This window comes from Girardinichthys multiradiatus, chromosome 20 (assembly GCF_021462225.1).
Source record: "Girardinichthys multiradiatus isolate DD_20200921_A chromosome 20, DD_fGirMul_XY1, whole genome shotgun sequence".
NCBI classification, from domain to species: domain Eukaryota; kingdom Metazoa; phylum Chordata; class Actinopteri; order Cyprinodontiformes; family Goodeidae; genus Girardinichthys; species Girardinichthys multiradiatus.
The window spans coordinates 24216692-24241204 of NC_061812.1; the positions used below are offsets into that span (position 1 = coordinate 24216692).

At 37.6% G+C, this 24513-nt stretch overlaps 1 protein-coding gene across 15 annotated transcripts in view; it reads right to left on the reverse strand.

Moving 5' to 3' along the window:
- cadpsb (Ca2+-dependent activator protein for secretion b) overlaps positions 1–24513 on the reverse strand; it is a 117971-nt gene that overhangs the window by 27770 nt on the left and 65688 nt on the right. For 6 of the 15 annotated variants that reach the window (XM_047346736.1, XM_047346735.1, XM_047346729.1 and 3 more), the window contains exons 7-18: positions 24083–24194; positions 22694–22833; positions 22222–22288; positions 21217–21325; positions 20912–21124; positions 16612–16623; positions 11503–11639; positions 11203–11390; positions 9448–9549; positions 9299–9362; positions 9081–9204; positions 5936–6004 (exon numbers count right to left, since the gene is read on the reverse strand). In XM_047346736.1, the coding sequence (XP_047202692.1) occupies positions 5936–6004; positions 9081–9204; positions 9299–9362; positions 9448–9549; positions 11203–11390; positions 11503–11639; positions 16612–16623; positions 20912–21124; positions 21217–21325; positions 22222–22288; positions 22694–22833; positions 24083–24194 (1337 nt within the window). Of the gene's footprint in view, positions 1–5059; positions 5093–5935; positions 6005–9080; positions 9205–9298; positions 9363–9447; positions 9550–11202; positions 11391–11502; positions 11640–16611; positions 16624–20911; positions 21125–21216; positions 21326–22221; positions 22289–22693; positions 22834–24082; positions 24195–24513 lie in introns of all 15 variants that reach the window. The other 9 variants (XM_047346737.1, XM_047346730.1, XM_047346726.1 and 6 more) reach the window with 4 other exon arrangements.

Sequence of the window (24513 nt, forward strand, 5' to 3'; positions counted from 1 at the left end):
GAATAAATGTCTTCAAATTACAGGCTGGATCGGTGCAAACGTTTTAGTCTGTGATTATGCTACTGCAATAACAGCTTTTTAAACATCTTTACCAGAGGTACCAACAAGTGTGGAGGGTGCTGTGTGGGCTGCATGACATGGAGCAACAAAGCTGATGTGTTTGCAGGATAGTCAGAGTTATGTTGCAGGAGTATCAGACACAAGAATAGTGGCACTGAGATGGAGGTGCAATGTGGCATCAAAAACATGCATATTGTGAACAAGTTTCGAATAAGCCATTTGTATACGGAGCTGTCGCACGGCTTAGTTAATAATACTCCATAAACACACTGTAAAAATGTTTCAGTCCTCCTAGAAGTTATCCATCAAATAAAACAGGATTTTTACGCCCATATATCTTCTACAATGTAACTCTGAACTTCAGGGAAAAGTAACGCTCACTACTAGTGATAATTACTTGGGTAGTTGTTAATAAAATCACATAAAAATAAGAATCTTTTTGTTTCTTCTTCATTAACTCAAAATGCTTTGAAATAACTTTTAAAGCTTTTTATTAATTTTACTAATCATCCTTTTTTTCTAATAGTTGCTGAATGTTGTCAATTTAGGTTAAGCTGTCAAATCTCTGGAGTTTTTGTCTTAAGTTTAGTTTTGGTGAATATTTAAGGTTATCTGGATGATTTAAACTGCGTTACTTATTGCTTGATGAGGTTACTTTAGAGCTGTTTACCCAATATTTTTACAGTGTGCTGGTGCTGGATTGACAATTAAGTGACGATCTTTGTAAGTTTTGGGATCACTTTGCTTATCAACTGGTTATCCTCAAAGCATTTGCTTGTACCTTTATTGACAGCATCGTCTAAAAAGACAGATACGTCATGAAATGGAGTTATAAAAAAAGCACAATGTTAGATCAAATGGATACAATTTCAACATGGGACTGGATGGTAACATAAATCTTAAATCAAAAGCACATAAATGTGTAACTCTACATAAAACAGGAAACGTTTTGAAAAGGCAGTAACATATTTAACCATTTTTCTTATTTGCTTGGGTCAGTATTGTATAGAGCTGTCGCGTTTTCTGACATACAGTTAAGGATCGAGCTATTAATCCGTCTGGTGGATTCAGGTTCTAAGTGATATTTTAATATATCCAACATGCTGCTTCTAAATGGGAGCAAAATAAATGTTTCAGAGTGACCCAGCCACCGTCCCAAATTGAATCTGATAGTAAACCTGTGTGAGGAGCTGAAGGTTCAGGTGATGGCAAGGAGACCTTCCAGTCTCGAAGACTTGGAGCTCATAACCAAAGATTAATGGTTAAAATTCCAATGGAAACCTAAAAAAAAGCTGTTCAGCCATTATACGAAGGATTTTCTGCTTTATTGTCGATAAATTGATTTTTTAATGGTTTTAGAGAAAGGCCTAAATTATTTTTGACATGCCACTTAAAAATAAAATGTGAATAAAAACAAATCAATTATTGTTTTCAAAATATCACACCTTTCATAGTAGCTTTGACAGATGCCTGTCTCATTTGAAATCAGAAATAAATCCTGGTTGAATACATCTAAATCTATATGTGTTAAGGTCACTTTTGGCCTGACCAGAAATCAAAAGGAGCAAAGGTTGACAAAGGCTGATGGAAAAAGAAATCCTGATGTTGCTTTTAGCCTGGAGGCTAAATTCTAATTTAGGTTTTATTGGCAGGTTAAATCTGAACAGTCTAAAAAAGATACAGTTAACCCCAAAATTATGCATACCCCTAATTTAATATTAGAATTATTTCCGTTTAATCAGTTTAGTTTGTTTCGGTCATAAAAGGCGACATATATCAAAAGTCAATTTAACTCTATTGAATTGTATTAAACTGAGGTGAATCTAAATAAATTAAATCAGATCTAACTATTTTTAAATTGAACTGCTCTGACGTGAATCAAATTGGACTGAATTTAACTGATCTGAAATTGAAAACGTTGAATTGAACACAAATGAATGTTTGAAATGAAGAGAATTAACTCTTAATTGAACTGAACTGAATTAAAATGAAGAATACTAAACATAATGACAAACTGCATTAAACTGGATTGTTTTTAACTGAACTGAAAAACAAAATTAGACTAAACCGAATGAACTTTAACTTAGCTCCACCTGATAGAGCTGAACTGATTTGAACTGAAATAAACTGAATTAAAATTAAGCAGATTGAACTGAACTAAACTAAAATGAATTACACCAAAATAAACCGAACTGATTTTTACTGAACCTAATTGAACTGATAGGAACTGAACTGAATTCAACTTAAACTCCAATAAACTAATTTCATTTTAACTGAAAAGAACTGAACTGAACTGAACCAGAACGAACTCAACAGAATTCAATAGAACTGTTGTTAACTGAATTACAGAGCAATATATCAAACTGAACTGATTTGCTCCTCAGCTCTGGAACTCACTCCCACCTGATCTCCATAACACAGATGCCACATTTTAAATCCAAACTCAAAACGGTTTAAACTAGCTTTACTGCCTCTGATCATAGCTGCATTGTCTATTTAAAATTTTAGCGCTATACTTTCTTTTTTTATTGTTTTTTTTTATGTTTTATGATGTAATGTGACCTTGAGTGTCAAGAAATGCACCTATAAATATATTATTATTATTATATTATTTGTACTGTATTAAATTATGACTTTACTGATCTTAGTTGAATAAATGAAAATGAACTAAAATATATTTAAAGGTGTTTTTTTATTGTTAAAGTTGTAATTTTTATATAAAATAGTTTTACATCTGATAACACCAACAGATCAAAAGACAAATTATTTAGCAATGTTTGCAATGTTATATTTGCTGTTCCTAGCCATGAAAATCATTTTGGTTTATCAAAACTGTATAGACTTTATTTTAGAATGTGATTCTAGTTTAGTTGATCACTTTAAGCTTTCAAAAGCAGTGAGTCAAATTTAGACATTTGCCTACCCGTTCCTATGGTACTTATTTTATAGATGGAGTGCTTCCCTCTCTCCCATCCTCTCTCTTCGACATGCATACACCTACATACATAATGTAGTGTTGTATGCCTTCCAAATTCCAGAAATGGCAGCAAATGTTTCTGCCAACTGCTGAGTATCCTTCCCCCAGGGCATTTTAGCTTTTAGACTGGAAAAGCTGAAGATCAAAGAGCAACCAGTCTATTCACTGAGCCACAGGCATTTTGAGATGACTGACAAAAGCAATAATTATCTGCAAACGGTTGAATGTTTTGTGTGTTTGATTTTTAAATATAGGTCTCACTTGACCATGAGACAACTGACTGCAGTGAGCAGGAAAAGTTTGCTTTAGTTAGGCTGAATATTTAATGAAATCATTTCAAGACAAGGAACAAGGTTTTATTTGTATATATAGATAATAAAACTGTATCTTCTACTACTTTTAAGTCATCAGTACATGACCTTAAAACATGGTATTTACAGTATTATATGAAACACAGTATTACAGTATTATATGAAATGAAAACAATTTGTATTTGTGTAAACAACTGAATTAAACAGTGTAATAATGAATTAATCCATTATTAATTATTCATATTTTGCATTCAGAAAATATATTTTATAGGGTACGACTTTTAGTGGGAGTTTGTATTACTTTCTGATTTTGATGTTTTCTCACAATAAAACCAAAATATTCAAGTCTTACTGTCGTGGTCAGGAAAAAAATATATATTAACAGAGATGCGGTTTATGAAGAAAGGTTTTGTATTTTGAAGGCTACAGACTTGAAAAAAATAAAGTAGTACAATCACCACTGTGTTTGCTGTATCTGCTTAAGATACCATACTTATTTCAACATGCCAACATGTATAGAGTGAAGTACTGCAGAAATGACATGGTGCTGATAAATGCATGATTTGTAGCAAAAGTACTTTACTATTGAACTTTTTCACATTTAATCGCATTATGATCAGAAACCTAAAGTTAATCTTATAGGGAGTTATGTGGTGAACCAACTCACTGAAATGTTTACCTATTCTTCTGTGCAGGGGAGCTCAAGGTTAGTCAGATTGGAGCCATAGAGTCTCAAATTAGATTTAGGTTTGGACTTTGACAAGGCCTTTCTAACACTTAAATATGTTCTGATTTAAGCTGTTCTTTTTTCACTCTGGCTGTATGTTTATGGTGGTTTTCCAGCTAGATGGTTAACCTACACCGCATTCTCAAGTCTTAAGCAGCTTTTTAGGTTTTTGTTCCAGGAGTCCTCTGTAATTAGTTCCTCCATCTTCCCATCAACTTCGACCAGCTTCCATGTCTAAGCTGAAGAAAAGCATCACCACATCATGTCTTTTAAATCAAATTTGGTTTTATTTGACCAGAGCACTTTATTCCACCTGTTTACTATGGCCCCCACATGTTTTGTGAAAAAACATCAAACAAGACACCTTGTGACTTTTTATCTACAATACTTATTCTCATGGTGTCAAAGAGTCTCCCAGCTGAGCTGTGAAACTCTGCAGCTCCTCTACAGTTACAATGGCTGTTATTGAATAATGCCTGTAAGTGTGGGTGGATAGCCGAGGTTTGCAGTTTTGAAATACTCTTTCAATGTTTTGCATGATAGATTAAAAAGTACTCTGTGAGATGTTCAAAGGTATTTTTATGGCCTAATCCTGCTTTGAACCACTCGACAACTTTGTCCCCAACTAGCTGGACTGTATCTACTAATTAGGTGACTCCTAAGGCAACTGGTCTCATTGAATTTTATTTTGGGGTATCAGAGGAAAGGGGGTTGAATGCAAATGACTGCCACACTTTCAGATTTTCATTTGTAAGAAAAAATGTTGAAAACCATGTAGCATGTAACTTTCCCTTTACAATTATACACTTTGTGTTAGTTCCAATATAAATCCCAATAAAAGTCAGTGGAAATGTTTATTTTTAATGTGATAAAATATGAAATAGTTATTATGGCATAAAAACATGTGTCTAAGTGAAGGGAGTGTGTGTATGTGTCCATATTTGTGTGCATTGTAGCTAAACCATAAGCTAAACGTAGCATCACCTGGATCCTTCTGATCCTTTTGACCTTTCTCAACTTCGGCAAGAAAAAAAGGGGAGAGAAAAGATAAAAAAGCAGATGTTTAGAGTCAGAACGTCTCTGTGATTAGTTTCACGATACTTTGGGGCTCAGACGTGTTCGTTATCTCGTGACCCTTTCAGGGAGTCTGCTGGGGTGGTTTCAGCTGCAAGAAGCGAGATTTCTGAGACAGACAGACATCACACAGTTAAAAAATAAATTGAAAAAATAGAAACACAGAAAGCCTGTGGAAAACTGGAAATTAAAATATGTGGCAAGATGTTTGTTAAACAGACAAAGCTTGGACTACTGTAATCAGACAAGACACATGTAAAAGTACTGTGATTACAGACAGGACGCAGAAAGTGACTTGATATGATTAAAGTCAAGTTAAGATAAAAGTGAAGCTCTTGAATCCACACATTGTCTGTATTCCCCATTCGAAAGCTCTGTCGACAGATGCTCCTCACTAAAGCTGGTGGTGCAGAGAGGAAATAAAAAAGAAGCCTACCTGTTTGGCAAAGCACGGACATGATCAGACCAAATGACTGCAGGAGATAACAATGTAAGCAGTCTAAAAATGCATTCAAGTCAAAAGAATGGGCGCCCAACCAAAAGAAAGAAGCTTTACAGACCAGACTACTCATTCATGTCCATCACAAACAGACAGTGCCTAAAAGAGGACCCCCGACCGAATCAGTGCGGTACTTCACAGATCTCTGGACTGGTGCGCTCCCCACTCACTCTGACACATAAAGGCACAGATAAAAGCAAGCATGGCGGCAGGAGCAGCATCTTTGTAAGATGAGAGGAAGCCATAGAGGGATGAAAGAGCGGGGAGAGGATGATGAGGGTACTCACGGATGGTTAAATCCATCACTTGAGAGGCCAAGCAGAAGACAGGGTGCTCATACATTTCCCTCTTTTTCCCTACAAAAAGGATTGTAGCATGCAAGAGGATGGGGTCAGAAGCAGGAGGGCTGGAGTTCAGAAGCCAATGGGAAGAGGGCTGTCCAGGTGAAAACGACATTGTGCTGGGTACCAAGCCCAGCGGTTAAATTAAATATTTAGTTTATTTTGAGACAGGCGTCTCACAAGGACAGGAGGTGAAGTAAATTCACACAGCATGAAAAGATAGTAAGATTTGAAGCCTTAGTATCTTTAGCACCCTGGGGGATTTCTTTCAAGGCACAAGCAACATTAAAGTTTTACTTCTAATGTGCAAGTTGAATGTTGGACACAGCAAAAGACTGTAAAATAGCACTGTGCAAAAGTCTTTGGTGGTCCTTCTGGCCTTTATTTTTTATTTCCAAGTAGCTAAACTTTGCTCCTACGTTTAAAAGTGGTCTTGATCAATATTTTGTAAGACTTTCTTAAGGTTTTTCAACATCTTCAAAAGATTAGCTGTTTTTTATGTAAAGCTACCCAAAGTGCTATGAAAAGGTATTTGCCCCTTTATAGATTTCCACTGTTTTCACTTTTTGTCACACCTAAATGTTTCCGATCACCAAACAACAACAACAAACAAAAAGATAACCTCATAAATACCAAGAGCAAGAAAAAAATGCAGTCCAATTCAACCTGGCCTTATGTGAAAAAGTAGTTATTATCCTGGTTAAATCGTGAATTAAATGTGATTAACCTCATTTTTTGGTTCATTGTTACCACACACATTCCTTGTTATTACCCGTCCTTATCCTTATCGATTTACCGGTCGATCTATGTTCCTACCCTCATCTATGGTCATGAGCTCTGGGTCATGACCGAAAGAACGAGATCGAGGATACAAGCGGCTGAAATGAGTTTCCTCCGCAGGGTGTCTGGGGTCTCCCTTAGAGGCAGGGTGAGAAGCTCAGTCATCCGGGAGGGACTCAAAGTAGAGCTGCTGCTTCTCCACGTCGCGAGGAGCCAGTTGAGGTGGCTTGGGCATCTGGTTAGGATGGCTCCTGGGCGCCTCCCTGGTGAGGGGTTCTGGGCACGTCCCACTGGGAGGAGGCCCAGAGGAAGACCCAGGACACGCTGGAGGGACTATGTTTCTCAGCTGGCCTGGGAGCGCCTTGGGATTCCCCCGGACAAGCTGGACCAAGTGACTGGGGAGAGGGAAGTCTGGGTCTCTCTGCTTAGGCTGCTGCCCCCACGACCCGACCCCGGATAAGCGGAAGAAAATGGATGGATGAATGGATGGATACCAGTCCTTTATAATCAGGAAGTCACTTAAATACATCCTGTCTGGCAAAATGAAGTAGGTTAAAATACCTCAACACATCATGCCCCGAGCTAAAGAAATTCAAGAACAGGCATTTGTATGTGATGATTTGTATGTGAGAGTTGCAACAGTACCAAAGCATCTGCTTTGTTTTGTACACGGGAGTGTGACAGGTGTATTAGGATAAAGCATATATTTAATATTTAAATGATTAGGAATCTGTTTATATGGTTGGATTTAATGGACAATATGTTCCTGTATATAAATTGGACCCTGATTTCCATTTTTGCCATTTTTGCCATTTGTTGGCACTATATCAGTCAACTGAAAATTAAATTATTAGATTGCTTTCTGCTGTGATGCAATTTCATTGAAAAAATGTATTTAAATAAAAGCGGGTGTTATGTTTTAGAAAGCCACGTAGTTATTATACAAGATCACAAATAGGTTTTACACCAGTATTTCTAAGGACTTTCTAAGGGCTTGATGTAATAAAAAAATTATATTTCCCAATGGTTGAACATGTGGCATAAGAAAAGAAGAGGAACTTTGATAGACCTTCAGAAAACCTGAGGAACTACAGATAAAGAACACTTTAAAATATCACAAGAAAGTCTGGCTGTTTGGAAGCAGCATATGAAGATATTAGGGGTGATTGAGATCTTTTGCACAGCACTAGGAAATTATGCCTTAATGTTGTCTTCTTTCATAATAATTCATGCCAATAAAGAAAGGTCACACTGTCATATCTCATAGCACATGCAGATGTATGATGCTGGTTTGGACAACGGTGTTCAAAGGTTTGTAAAGCTCCTATAAGTTTTTACGTTTCTGTATATATCTGACCTTAAATGTTAAAAGTTTCTACTTTAATAATTCAACTAAAGATTCTAATTAAGAAATATTGTCCAGTTTTACATATCCAAGAATGGCAAATAGAACACCCAAGTAATTTGTGTACTTTTGGAAAACACCTGCAGGGCTAACAAACTCTGAAACCACCGCTCTCTCTGCAATCCCAGCATTCTTTAAAAAAAAAAGCTACATAATACAGGTTATAGAGATTTAATAAAGCGATATCTGTGGAAGAAGAGAGAAAAGCATAGTGGACAGGGAAGAACAGGGAGCAGAAGACTGGTTTTAAGCGGGATCATTAGACAAAGGTGAAAGGAGGTGGGGAGGGGGGTCTGGCAAAGTTAGCTGGAGGAATTATAGAGGAATCATTAAGAGCTAAAGGGAGAAAGGGGAGGAGTGGAGAAGATGCAGCAACTGGGTACTGGGAGTCAGAGTGGCCACTGAGTCAAGCTGAGATACTGGTCCAATCATCTAATGTCGGGTTTAAATAGTCGAGGCACAATGAGAGATCAGCACATCAACAGATTTCAGGGCTTTGGATTTGAATGCATTTTTACTCACACACCTCTACACAAAAGCCAACTTGACCTACAGAACTGCACAGAGCTAAAGCAGGCCTGAAACAAAGGAGAGAGTTATTGAATGGAGAGACAGAAAGTGACGGCACATTTTTAACATCTGGGGTGCCACAAATCATTTGGGTTATGGACTCAAATTAGCCATATACCAAGTGAACTCAACAAGTGTAAATAATATATTTAATATATTTACAGTGACAGGGTGAGTCTGAAACTGGAGTCAGAAAAAGAAAACATGTTCAAAGCTTTTTCTACTTTCTATGTCAACTGCTGATATTTAAAAGCTTAATTGAAACATTGTAACAACTCATTACTTAATTTTATTCTGCAGTCATTACTCTTTGCTCAATTATATTTTACTGGTTACCTTCAATTATAGCATAGTCTTTGATCCGCTGGTAGTTGAGCTGAGCAGCCTGCTCCAAACATTTGCGAATCACTCCTTTAACTTCTTCTGGTGGAACTGGAGTCACAATATCCTTCATCAGGACCTAAATGAGAGAGCAAATATTCAAACAAGATACATAGATTAGATCATTGTTATTATTTCCTTTGGTGCAAGAGGGCTTTTGTGAATCTACAAACCCTCTCCAGCAAGGACAAAGCGGCTTTCAGTGCCCCCTCTGGACGACCGAAAGGGAAAAAATATCTACGAGGCAAATATGACAAAGCTTTCAGTAAAAAAAACAAAAACAAACATGTACAGTTATTGTTCGAATGTTTGATTCAGTCACCTGAAATTTACAATGTTGTTCTCCAAAATGACACGCAACCTTTCTTTAATGTCCTCAAAGCGCTCCTTCTCGTCCACTTTCACCGTGCTCAGTCCGTCTGGCCTGTGAGGATCACATCCATACACTTTTACCCAGCTGAAGTCCTCCAGATGTTTAACTAATTGAGCATACTCTCATCTCAACTCTAAATAATGATTAAAAAAAACTTTGTTGGGCCACTATCAGGTCCTTTGAAGCTGACAGCAAAGCCTGAGACTACTTTTCTTTCTAATCTCACCTTTTTTCGCTCTGAAAGGACTTCTTTCTTTGTCTAAACTTGAATATGCACGCTCGCTTAGCAGCAGCCTGAGGATCTGGGCTTTGGGAGCTCTGTGGGGATACTAGGGCCTCGTAGCCCAGCGGCCCCCAGTAACTGCTGCCCTCTCTGACTTTTACGGACGCATGGGAGGATGAATAATATGGACAGTAAGAGACTATGGCAACAAAGAACAGAGAGAAAAGAAAAACAAAGAAAAATGGTAGAAAACAAGAATATATGTCCACACGAAATTGTTATACAAAGACATAAGATACAAATAAATAAACAAAACAACTTAAAATAAGCAAACTTAAAGATGACAAAATATAAATTAGTGGGAAAATGTGTGAATGGCTGGGGCTAGTTTGAGTTGTTCCTTGTTTGTGGTTTAAAATCACTAGTATTTCCTGTTCCATTTTATTCCTCATTTTTAAATTCGTTTTAATGACCTGCCAGAGACAGTGGAGGTTTATCTGCTCCTATGGAGTGTAGAGTAGCATCCACTGCCCCCTTCCCCATCTGGGGGTGTAAGCTGTCAGTCAGTTGTGTTTGCTGAGAAACTGACCTAAACTTTTCTCCTTACAACATTTTATTGTTAAAAAAAAAAAAAAAAAAGCACAGACAGGAATAGTTTTGATACAAGAAGATAATATATCAGATCATTTTTAAGGGCCAAGCTGCTTTGACAGAGAATTTAGTGACAAGCCACAAGAATAAGAATGCCAGTTTATAAAGTAAAGAAGTCACTAAACTAGATACCATACCCATCTAATACAGTTTCTAATGTGTTTTCAATATTAAAATTTTAATACCATAATACAAAAAGTAACAAATACTTTAAAAACAATTTTTGGTCAGATCACAGGAAGAAGAAAGAAGCTTATTGTTTTACTTGTATTGTTTTCTTCTCCCTCTCTTCCGACTAGACGTTTTTTAAACCAGCATATTATTGCAACAAAGAAAATTAGAACCAAACATTTAGGCGGCTGAGTCAAACACTATTCAGCTGACCCAAAAATAGGATAAATATGGTCATAGGCATGTTAGTGAGATCCCAGCAGCAAAAAGGTATTGATAGGCTCATACTCTCTGGTCTGAACCTTTTTTCTGTTTATCCAGACACAAATAATTCTATGTGTTGTCAGGTAAAATACTGACTGTGGATAAAGACCCCCACTTCATAACATCCAACCTATCGCTGTGAAACGTCTCTAGATAATGCCTAAAATAGAGTGTTATTTAAAAAAATGTGTTATAATACAGTAAATGTCTGGTTCATGGACCAGGAATCTATAACCATATTTGCTCAATTGATGAGTATGATTCTAAGTTTGCATTTGGAAATGCAAAAAACATCTCTGTTTTTTATTTCTCAACTTATCAACTAAAGTGATGCAGCTACTAAAATGCCAAATTTGGTAAATGTTGCTTGCAGGTCAAAAGAAGAGAGCGCACACCTGTTCCCATGCACATGGGATGCACAAAAAGCAAAGCTGTAGTGCAGAAGAGTGGGGTCGATAATAGCCCCGTTTTCTGCCCGCTCCAGAAGATCACGTAGGTAGCACAGATGTCTGTGACAACCTCGGACTCCGTTTCTTGCACAATATTCATCCAGGACAAACACCTGGCCTGGGCTAAACCATCCCTGCAAAACACAAAATCAAATGGAGACTGCAATACTGCACAGCATCATACAAAACCACCCCCTACCCCCCAAGTGATTTCATGTAAGTATAATACCTGACAGAGTCACTTACCAAGCAGCAGAAGGTGTCATTGAGCCTGTGGTCCAGTGTGAGCCGCTGCAACATCTCAAAAAGCGAGGCGTGGTCATAGCTACAGGGGTTAGCGGAGATAAACTCATCCATGCCGTGTTTATGAGCTCTGTCAGCGTCTATCCAGCCAAACGGCACAAGGAAAAACACACGATTCAGAAGAGAGGGTCGTCAGTGAGGCGAAGGACAACAGCAATGCTTCAGTACAACTTTACAGGATCGTTGAGCTACTTCTAAGGGCAAATTATAACAATTACAGCTTACATTGTCAACTTGCATTGTGTTGGACAGCGTAAAGAGTGCGTAAATATAATAATGAATAAAATAAAGATTTTTTTTGTATTAGTGGATGAACCTATAAATCTTCAACTATATGTGCATGCATGCAGGGACGTTGGCTCTTGTTTTATAGAAAAAAGACATCATTGAAGATTAAAACATGTTTGAAGAAGTACTTCTAGATTAAATTTAATTGTTTTTTTCTGTATGCATTCAATAGATTCTGCCATTCTCAAAGGTTGTCACTCAGGTCCTGACAAATATGTGTGCTAGTGGAACAAAAACTAAAAAAATCCAAGATACTGTTTATTTAGAGTAGTTGGATAAAAACAGAAAAAATTATTAATGCAAGATTTTTAAAAATATATGACTTCTACAAAGCCAATATTTGTATTTTGTCCTTCATAAAGGATTCGTGAACTTGACCATCTACAACCTTTCAAGTTTGTCTTGCTGTTTGCCAGAGAAACATACAAGTATTTTAAAAGTGTTGGAAAAGCAAACAAATGATTAAAACATCCAGCCTGTTTTGCAAAACTCAATGAAAAAAGTACCATATTAACATTGAAATATGCCTAAAAACTGTTTTACAGTGCCTAGCAGAAGTTGTAACACTTTCTGGACATTTCCAAATTTTGTCACATTACAACCAAACACTTCAATGTGTTTCTGTATATTGGAATTGTATGTGATAAACCAACATATCGCAGCAACAAATTGCAAAGTAGAACTAAAAATTAAATAAAGGCATGGGTTTCAAATTTTGTTAAAGAAATATCTTAATATGTGATGTGCATTTATGTTCAGCCCCTTTACTTTGATACCCTTTCCTCATTCTTCTTTGAAAAAGAAGAACGGGGAGGAAATCAGTTTAAGATGTGCAAAGCCATGAGAGACAACTCTTAAAAACCCACAGCTGTAATTACAGCATAAGGTGGTTGATATTAGTATTGGCAAATTATGAATAACAAACTTCACTTCTTTTCATTTTTACAATTATGTGCTAATTTGTGTTAATCCATCACATTAAATTCCTATAAAGTGCATTGAATTTTGTGGTTGTAATGTGACATAATGTAAAAAAACATTTTTTTAAATCAAGGTGTATGCATACTGTTGTGAAGGATTGTAACTGAATAAATTTGGATTAATTAACCACTGGTGGATTTGTTTACAGATTTACAACAAAAAACTAATTTTTCTTCTGTAAATATTATAACAGACTGAGAGACAATGACACAATGATGGAGACCAGAGGTACAGTCATGTCCTCGGTGGGAGTGACAGGTTTCACATTTAGAAGACGCTGACATGAGAGATGACGATTCGGTGGCGGGATGTGGGAAGCGGAGACCTGATCTTGTCACGGCAGGGCTGAGATACACAACAGGGCACAACTGTCACCCTCTGGGTCAGTGAGGGGGTATCATCCTGTCTTGATATAAGAAGGGACCCTATAGAGTTACACTAATCTTCAAGTCATTTTCACTTCAGTCTGAGAAGGAAAACATGAGTCAACCAATAGAAAGTGACGATGGCAGTAGGGGACTGAGAGGAAATAAAAGACAAAAAAAGGACAGTGCATCATAAGGAAAAAATGAAATGTCTGGACAGAAACATTTAATGTTGGGAAACACTGAAAAAATATGTATTGGATGTGAGAAAGTGAATCTGTTTGGTAGGACAAGCTTTTGGTGGAGGGGAGTGAGACAGACACAAGTTGTTAATGTGTGAAAGCAAAAATCACTTTCAGGCAAGTGAACTGATTTTGTAGTGTAGTAATGAAAAGGTGAAAAGACATCCAAAGAGTTAAGAAAGTGTGTGTGGGGTTGGAATATGAGACACATCAAATAGGATTAATTTTCTTTTAGATCAGTTGAATGACATGTAAACCAAAAACAATTATCATAACTCACATAAATGTGTTCATAATAACTTCAACCACAAATAAAAAAAAATCACCAAGGTGAATATGAGATTACTTTTGCATACATTTATAGGGTCCAACATGCTGGAGATCGGACGTTTCAATACGCATATAATTGTCATGCACATCTGCAGACCCCTTTTGAAATTTGCATTTTATCTTCTTTACTTTTTTTAATTGCATTCCCTTATTTTGTCTCTTCTCTACGCATCTGCAAGTTGACAATACTTGAGTATGTTGCACTGTATTCATGATCTCTAAGTAACACACTAACAAGCATACCACTACCGGAGAACTCTAAAAGGGTAAAAGCAATACAATTTGGTGCAAGTACATGGGTAAATATAGCATGAAGTCGACAGAGGCAGAACTGTTATCATTCTCTGGGAGATGGGGGTAGGGATGAATGAAAAACTCTCCGTTTTGTACAGAATTATGGACACATGACACGGGTGTTGTCCTATTTCAAGCAAAATAAGAGCAATCAAAAGAAATTATAGTGACACCTCTCCTTTTTTGGGAGGCATAACACCGGTCTAGCCTCTATATCTACAGGCCCATCTACAGTAGGACAGAGAAGGAGGGAGGGGGTCCGGAGTATTTTTTCTGTAAGAAGGGGCGGCAGTGGCTACTCCTTGTCTTTGGCATTCAGAATACTCCGCGTACATATTTGCCAACTCTCATCAGGGAAAGCTCAAACAAAAATAATTATAAGTAATTGAGCCCTCAGAAATAAAGCATAAAAAATAACACTCATTGCATTGAAGACATTTTCAAAAACCACTGCATGTGCATGGGCTTTCTTCACATAAATAAACTTCCCAAAAATAGTTTGGAAATATTATTTGAGACAACCATTGCTCGACTTTAATTAAACTAATGAGCTTTTTTTATAAACCAATTAAGTCCCATTTACCATAAGGTACAACTTGTAAGGAAAACGCATCAATGGGAAAAGAAGCACCACTAAATGTGGGATTGGTGTCTCCAAAAAATGGGCTAAAATTCTAAAGTTTGTGTTCACGTTTGGCTTAAGTTTTTAGTACATTTGGATGACTTTGCTTTGCTACAGTAAAAAGGAAAAAAAAAAGCAACACAAATATAAGTCATTTTTACAGTATTCCTTTTATTCTGTCAGTAACTCCAACAGCCTGTGGAAGACCCATACACAGTAGAGCAGCACAATATATAACAAACAATATTACAATTTTGATGCGAGCAAAGGACTCCTTGGATGCAGTGTTTTCAAAGGCTGTAAAACATCAGGTGTAATACATTAAAACTTTTCTGGCAAAAAAACAAACACCTGATCTTAGGTAGTAAGATGCTGAAGGACATGGAGAGTTGTAGGGACACCATCATGGTGAAAACAAAGAAAAGAGTGAGGAAAACAATAATATCACAGTTTCAGATTTTCCTTATATCATGCAGCCTTGGCATACAGCTTAGCATCCCAATCTTCGATAAGAAGTTATTGAAGGTCAACCGGTGTGGTGTCACTGGTCACTCGCACATAGAGCACTCCTCAAACGATCCCACAACTGTACACTTGGGTAGAGGCTTCTGAAGACACTCTGTGATGATCCTGGCTCTGTGGGTGTTACTGTGTCATTTCCGTTTTTATTTTGTTTTTTTTAAGGTAGTTTCTGTTCTCTTATCTTTCATGTCCAGTTTTATTACTGCTATTTGCCTTATCTGCCTGCTTCAGGGCAGAACTGTCGACTCAGCTGGAGGAATATTTTTAGAAAACGCCTGTGTCTCAAGTTCTTTAAACATTTTTGCTGACATTAAGCAGCTCTGAAACAGCACATTGGTCTAGTGGCGGATTCATCCATGTGTAGGGTTAATACTGTATCGAAAGCAGCTAAAACTGGAACCACTTGTTTGAGTTAGGTCCCATATCCTCAGGATCTTCACTGGCTGCAGAATTTTACTGCAATTTCTCACTGTGTTGAGATTGCTGACATTAGTATGTCTTCACAAAAGTTGGTCCTAGGTTTTGCATCGGTACCATGGCTGACACCAAATAAGTCTCCCCAGTCTACTTACTGGAACACCAGCTTCCAGTTGCCCTATGGCACGTGCCTTACCTAACAGGCACAAACGTGGCATGTTGAGGCTTGAAGCACACTTCAAAAGCCTCATGTGTGACACACTGGCAATAATTTAGCACTCAAGTTGAAGCTCAAAAACATGAGTAAATACCAGCAGTAGAATACTGCATGGGATTTTGGCAAATTTTTGGAGGATGCTGCCCACACATTTAGCTGTGTTGCTTGATTCATCGTTGCATGATCCTTACAAGTTGTACCTCATAGTAAAGGTGACTAATCAGGATTTACAATGATTGACCTAAATAACATTTTTAAGCAATTTTTGAGGAGTTTAAATATACATTTTGAACCTTTTTTGATAAGATTCGTTATTGTAACATACAGTATCTTTTTGTTCGGCAAATAAATCAATCCACTATCCCTTCCTCATAATATTAAAATAGTTTACCATCTAATCTGTTAGTCACATTTTTCTTTACAAGGTTGCTTTACTCTGAGGGATCCGGCCACCAATAAGAAAAAAGAGAGAAGGCAATTATGCTGAAAAAGCTTTCATATAATCTTCAATCATTACTGAGTAAAAAAATAAGTTCTTAGATATAAAGTACATGCATCCTATACGGGCACGAATGGATGCTTCTACTTTGCTCTACAAGTTGAGGTTATTAAAAACAAAAAAAAGTAATCAACTAATGTCTAAGACATGAAGCGAGATGTGAAAAAGGGGAAGAAAAGGAAGAAGAAGAGGGAGAGAAGAGAGAAAGAACGTTGCATTTGTCAGATAATCGCCGGGGATTATCTGAGCAGTGCCGGCTACAAGGAAGCACTTACCCTTGAGTCCAGCTAGAAGACAGCAGGGTAAGAAAGGACAAACCAGAATAACATAAAGACTAGCAACAAGGCTGGAGGAGAGCAAATCACGAGAGACCCTGACCTAGCAGCTGCATTTTACTAAAGAAAGGTCCAGGCAAAGCATGAAGAAGATAAAAACATAACTGAAAAAACAACAAGCTATAACTAACAGGAGAGTGTGTTGGGCGGTGGTGTGTGAGCACATGTGAGGATGTGTGAACAACATATGTTGAGGTATATTTAAAGAGACGAAGAGGAAGACAGTCAGAGAGAGAAGAAGAGAGACAGAGAGAAGAATACAGAGTTTATCCTCATTACTCCACTGCAGTTGGTTTCTTCTGGAAATAACGACGAGTACTTAAAGTAGCTGAGAGCTATTAAGTACTGTCACTAAGTCTGATCAAACACAAATGTTCCTGTAAAAGAGAAACTGGCAAACAAACACATAACTATAATAAACTAACAACAAAAGGCAGTTTTTATGTCAAAAATGTCATGTAGACTCCAGCTAGGAAAAGGTAACTTCCTCCTTTTCAGTTGCATGAAACTGAAACGCATTAGCACTGAAGACTACAATTACTGCTCTTCATGTCAAAAATAACTCTAGTTACTCATAATGTCCCAATCCTGCCTAAACTAATGTGGGGACATGGGCACTAAGACATCTGACCTTTTCTAGCTCCGCAGGAGACCTTTTTTATAACACAGATTGTGCTTCAATAATTTTTTATTCTACAAATGACGTTCATGACACTTTCAAAACAACAACAAAATGAAAAAATATTTATTAAAATGTCTGTCAGGGTATGGCTGTCAGCGCTCTTTAAGGTGAATAATTTTATTGTCTCAATGAAAATCTAAGCAACAGGTTTTGACAATAATAGTAGAAACACTGTGGTAAATAATTTTCTAATTTCTCTTCTGGTGTTTTTTTTAGTTTAAAAAATGTCCTTCTTTGTTAAGAATATCCTGCAATGTGTAGAAATATAAAAAAGTACCTTTTATTTAATGCATTGAAATGTTGTTTTTCTTAAAGTATTGCAGAGCTTCACACAAACATGCGTGTTGGTGATTTTAATAAGCTTACTGTTCACAAGAACACCAAAGGTAGCTATTTATTTGTTTTGTGCTGTATAAAAATAAGCTTGTTAGGCTTATCTTAAAGGAAGATACGGCATCTCACATGACTCAGACACAAGGAGTCTAAATCAGGAAATCCTTACTACTTATGACTCTATTTTAACAAAAGCACCTGTCATTTGTCTGTCCTGGCAGGCTCTGGTATTTTATAAACGGGGTGTATTTGGACTGCCATCCTGCACATTAGAAAATGAATCAGTTGACCCTTTGCTGCAGCAGTCAGTTTCAGAGCTTTCATGTCACATGATTTAACTGATAAATCTGTGTTTTTAAAGTGTATAACAGGACTGCCCTGGCTGTTGCTGCTCTTAATGCAGCACTTCCATTAGATGTGTTACCAGCTGTCCCACACTTTTCGATGAACAGAAAAACCCTAAGTTATACTCTGACTGAAACATTATGAAGAGCAATAAACTGCTAAACTACTTGATTAATCCATCTTTGAAAGTGGGGCATGATGCCCTTCCAGTAGAACCACTCTGTGCCAAACTAACAGCAAACTGTGATCTCTCTGTAACCTCAGTAAAGTAGTTGTGGTTTCCTGAACAGAATGATTCAATAAGTAATTCATTTTTTGTGGCATAAATGATTACAAGCAGGATTTAAAGTAGCTTTTAAAATTCTACACACCTCTGTTTTGGTAACTTGAACAAATTGGACAACAAGCAATAATTTCCGCAACCTGCTATCAATTACAGGGAATCTGGTAAACATAAAATAAAGATATGCTATCCTGGAAAGATTTTCCTGACTTTTGCTCATTTGTGTCTTGTAATTAACACCATAGAGCTCACAAGGGATCAAAATAATCTCTCAGAACAAAGGTGTCAGTCAGGAGAAGCTGCTTAGGTGTCAAGAGGCCAACAGTAACACTGATGGAGCTGCATGAATTTCCAACAAGTTCCTGTTGTGTTCTGCGTGTGACAATAATCTGCAGAATTCTCATGTCTGGACTAAGCTGTAGGATTGCAAGTCTGAAACCTTTTCCTCAAAAGAATAAAACATCCAGCCTTGCCTAAAATCTCCTAAAACCTTTTGGGAGAATGTTTTATGGTCTGAAGAAACCAAACTGGAACTTCTCGGTCAACAATTTTAAAAGGTGGGATTTGCATAGTAGCAGCCCGGAGCATCACTAAAATAACCCAATTCCCACAAATAAACACGGTAGTGGCAGCATTATGCTACATGCTTACTTTTCTTTGGGTGGAGCCATGCTTTTTATCAAGGTGGATGAAGTTGTGACCAATCAATCAGTTTTAACCCAAAATCTTCAGGTCTGTTAGAAAACTTAAGATGAAGATAGATTTAATTTTTAAGCATCATTGTGAGTACAAGCATACATCCTAGTCAACAAAATTACAGCTTCATCAAAAGCTAAATCTAAGTCTGAACATCTGTCTTCTGAAGAGGACTACGTACAAGAGGTATCTTCGTAACCTGAGAGACACCGAGACCTTTGCTGTACAGGGTGGATACTACAGGGTGGACAAATATTACCTAATCAAGATCAGATTTGCTTGTACAGGAAATTACTTCTTAAAGATCTTTTTTTTCAAGTCTCAACAACCTGGAATTTAAACAGGGGTTTGCACACTTTTGGGAGCCACTATAAAGGAAACTAAACTGTGGTGTCTTGCTAGTTCTATACAAGTCAAACACAAACTTGTCTTTTTTATATTTGTTTAGCGTCCCTTTGAAAGGCATCTTCACAACTATATGATAGGAAACAACTTGTTCACAAGTCAAAAAAATGTCTTATGCCCTGGTGGTAAAACGTGTTTTGACCAATTTAGATTTAGATTTAAAAAGAAAAAAAAATATTCAACCAAATAATATTTCCCTTTTGTACAGAACATTTGTGACATGCAATGTGCACCGAGAGTCCTTTGAGAAAATTAATAAATACAAATCATGGAGCCTTTATAGGACTCTTTGTTCTTTATTTAGGTGTCCACTGCAGCAGAGTAAAAAGGGATTTGCATGTAATATGGTCCCAGTGCCATTCAAGACCACCAGGGGGTGAAACATGTACGCATGGTGGTGTTGCCACAATGTTTCGGGAGAGGGGGGTTGGTCTGTGCCACTGTGAGGAGGCTGTTTGAATGGCAGACAGCTGGCACCAGAGGAATCAACTAACCACAACAAGAATCACGTACTGGACGAAAAATAAACAGTGGAGAAACAACAGAGAGTCTTATGTGACAGGATTTTGTGTAACTCAACTAGTTACGTCTCATACATTCAACAAACAGTGGAATAAGCATGTTTGTTTATTGTTGTTTCTAATATTAGTGCAAAACTCAGCCAATTATGAGTTTACATTCCGTCTTGATAAAAACTGGATCTAGTGCAGTTGAAAAATGATGCACACAAAAAGTTTTGTTCTGAATAGCAGGATCTATTATTGGGGATTGTTAATTATATGTATCATTAGTTCTGCTAGGTAGGAGGTCTGTTTTAGTACTGGTATGTACAAAGGCACACTGACTTTTGGGTTAGAATGATAAGAAAGCAATGAGTGCATGGGTCAAAACCAACCTGAGTAAGCTCTGACAGGGAAAGAAATTGTTGCTGTCAGAATTGATTATCTTCTCAAATTAGGTGGGATGGGGGGGAAGGGGGGACGGACACAAAAGACATTTAAAGCAAAAGTTGGTACAGACGGCACACTGCTTAAACAGTCTTACCTGCCATTAGCTACCTGACCTGGAGACCGCTTCAGAATACAAGTACAATCACAGATTTATTAGAAGTTTTGTCATGTCTGTATAAAACTCAATTTAACCAGGACGCTGGTCTGAATGTTTGAATCCTATGTGTGACGACTCTGCAGGTCATCCTGCATCTGGATGCTGAATTTTCTTTCAGGTTGGTTGTTCCTAATGAACCGACTGATGAAGTGAATGGAAGTGCGCTGTTAAACACTGAGGAAGTGGTGACAATGAGTGGAAGTCCATTAGATGTTGGAGGAAAATCCGTGAGAGGTCAATGCAGTGTGCGTGTGCTTGTGTGTTAGCTCTATGTGCACGTTTTGTAGCTGCAGGAGGGATGGGGAGCGCATGGTGTGACACATTTATGGGTTAGAGCTTTGGAAACTGCTTTCTGCCTAAGTGGATATATTGTGCTACAGGTTACTTACAGAACTGAGAAATGGGGGCATCCATTTGGGCTGAAGCACCCCCCTTGGAGTTTAATTTCTGGACCTGAGTGGGTGGAACGGGCTTGTGGGACTGGCCAGTAGCACGATACATGGCCTGGACCCACAGGATACGGTCCTGCTCGTCGTCACTGGCAAAGATCACAGTGTCTCCCTCCTTCACTGCATTGAAGAAAGTCCTGCCTCCATCCAAGCCTTTGAGATGTCAAGAAACAAATATTGAAGATTCATAATATACATGTATGTTTGCTTGCAGCTTTATGAAATTTTTTCCTGTGCATTCTTACCAGGCTGGGGGTCACTGTAGTCCACAGTATACCCATCCAGCTGCAGAAGCTCCTGTGGCTCTGATTTTTTCTCTCTGTAGCTGCACATTGCAAAGGTATACTGACTCACCTATAGACAAAGTTAAAGAGCTCACATTAACCAAAAACATAAGACAGTTTAATTTTCATTCCTGTATGCACTGGGTGATAAAATGAAGAATAATGTTAATTAATACTAGTTCATAAACCAATACTTCAAATTTGTTTGTTGTAGTGGCATAATCTCATATTGCAAAAATGTAGAAAATCCAACTAATTTTAATACATTTATGTAATAATTCCCAGTGTCAAAATGTTTGCCATCCCCTTTTTGCCTATTTATGTTAATTTATTTAATAGGGCAGTGCATATTAATTAACATGAGTAAATTAGACTGTCATGTAAATATGCCAGATTTAGCCACAAGGTCTATTTTTAATCTGTAGTCCCATCTGAGTCACTCCTCAAAATGGGGGAGACAGTGAACACGTCATTCAATTTCGGCAGAGGTGGGATGTTCATAAGTCAGGAAATGGCTACAAGACAATAGCACCTGGTTTACAAACATTTAAAAGTTTAAAGGAACTGAGCTCAAACTAAGAACATATCAATTCCTGAGATATTATTACAACTAGATGAGATACACATTCACAAATTTCCCAATGTGAAAAAATATATATAAGCTCCCATCTGTACCAGACATGGTTTTGCTGTAACTCCTTTAAAATTCTTGTAATTCCTGTAATTTCTGTTCTTACAAACACAAATTAAACTCTGTTTATCATCTCCCTCAGAGATTCTCAGTTACTGCTGTGTTATTTCTGTGTTACGACCATCTCGATCACAGAGATTCTGCTCCTAAATGAGACTGTAATAGTTCTTCTTGCAATTAAGATTCATGCTGAACTAATGTTTCACTTTTATAAAACTGGATTTCATCTCTGTAGATGTCACACAATACTTCACCATGTTTAAGAAAGAGCTTACCTGCACAAGGACGAAGAAACGCTTCTTCCAGCGTTTCCAAACATTCTTCCCAAAAGCCCACAGATACCTGCAGAAGCAGTAAACTTAGATCAGAAATCATGTCACCATAAACATGAATAAACTTTGAACGAAATTACCATAATTTATTTCACATCATCCTTTTTTACAACACAACTAACCTTTTCTTTTTGAATAACCAAAGATTATATCAATGGCTAGTGATAAAAATTGACTTAATTGGCTTTAATGGTGTTGGCTTTTCTAATGGAAAACATATGTTCATATCTATATAAACTACACACTAGCATCCACCAGGGGGAGTTGTGCCCTTCACTGTATTTTTCCACAGCACGTGAAAAGAAATGAGGCCAAGAAGCTAAGAGGGGTTGGAGTTTTACAGGAAAGGCACAGACAATGAAATCCTCATAAGAACATCCCTGAGTGTCTTATTTAGCTGTGGACCTTTTCTTACCCGCAGTGTTTCATGTTCTGTGGTTTGTCCATGCGTATAGCCAGCTTTATTTTGAGATCTTGGTCAGGGCAAGCTTTGGTCACGGTCATCTTATGGAGCTCTGACTGTTTGGGACTGTTAGGTGTTGGGTGGAGGACAACCTGCACACAAATACACCACAATAAAGCAAAAATTCACTTATCGTCTGCCCTGATTTCCTGATTGTGAGTCTTTATTTCGTTTTCTTGTGCAGCATTTAGCAGCGCCCGTTAGTCTTTGCAGAGGCTGGTGATTATGTGTGCTTGCCTCTAGTGAAATTTTAAATTGAGATGCAGTGGAGCAACAGAAGAACACTGTTTTGTTCTGCCTCCAAGAAGAAGAAGAGTCCTAATCTCTCTTTGCTGACTTAAAGAGCTTTGATGAAGCCTGCTTCCCTGCCAAATGTGTTGGAGCAGGAGATCAAAGAGCCCTGTCACAGACAAGGTCACTGTCACTACAGGGACATCTGAGGTGCCACTGGCCCAACGCACACCAGCAGAACTACTTCTCTTAGGTACCTGTCACTTTTAGGCAAGAAAGCACAAAGAACAGATTTCTGTTTCTGCTCCCTCGACGTTTGTGTCAAATTGAGTCAGATGAGATTTAAACAAAAGTCTCAGTGATGTCAGAACTCAAGGAATATTTGTTTTTTCTTTTATATAAACAGGCTTTTACCTTATAAATAGCATAAACAAAGATTTTTCACAGTCAAAAGGAAGCATAATGTAGGGAAGTAACAGTAGGAGATGTTTGTAGAGAAAAAAATAATACATGCTTAGAAGAAAAACAAATTCAGCTGGTTGCTAGAAGGTTTACAGCTACATGGACATAGAGTAACACACTGCTTTCCCTCCCCCACTTGCTGCTGCTGTGCACTGCCAGTGAGCTGGCTGACATAATGCTTCTCTTAGTTACGAGAAAGACAAATAAAGCTGCTTGTACAGGAGTTGTCCACGGCAGAATAGAGCATAGAGTGCTGCCCCTTCCCAACCATTAGCTGCACACTGCTTGTTAGCTTGCTTAAAAAAGAAAACTACATTTTCCCTTCCCTTCAAGAAATATTAATTTGGCTGTATGGAAACATATAATTGGTAACAAAAAACATGGACTGTTATGGTGTAAGTTCCATCAATCATGTTTATTAAAATAACATTGTTCTAAAACTATATCTGGTAACATACAAGCAGCACGTCACTTAAGTAACCAGCTCCAGGCTGTACTCAAACTGACAGCCAAACTATTTAACCAGCTAATATTAACTTGGTGGTCTTGTTCTTCTGGCATGATCCTTGAACTTCTGCAATTCATATAGCCATTTGAATCTCAGAGTGAGTTTTAGTTGCTAAAATGGTGAATAAACAGGGGTATTACCCTGCCTAGTTCTTTGTCTTCCAGTGCCAGCACACCTGTACTCTCTGTAAACAGTTTCACCTTGACAGCAGGCAAAGGGTGTGTGGTGGTGAAGTCCCCCTGGGTCCCCCAGCTGAAAGACACGACAGACAACACTCCAGAGGTTAATTTCCATGACAGCATAACATAGTGATATCATCTGTTGAACTGTCAATAAAAAGCAAGTCTTCACATTATTGTTTGCTCTTGAATATTTGAAAACAGTCAAAGTTAAAACCAAGCTTGGGAATATGATTTCAAAATTCAACCACTTCGGGGTCATTTTACCTGAAACATAAAGTAGTACACAGAGAAGGCACATACAAAGCTTCTGTTATCAAAGAAGAAAGAGTCGAGGCCATGATAGAAATGTTAATTTTTACACCGAAATGCTACCATCCGGTAGTTAGATG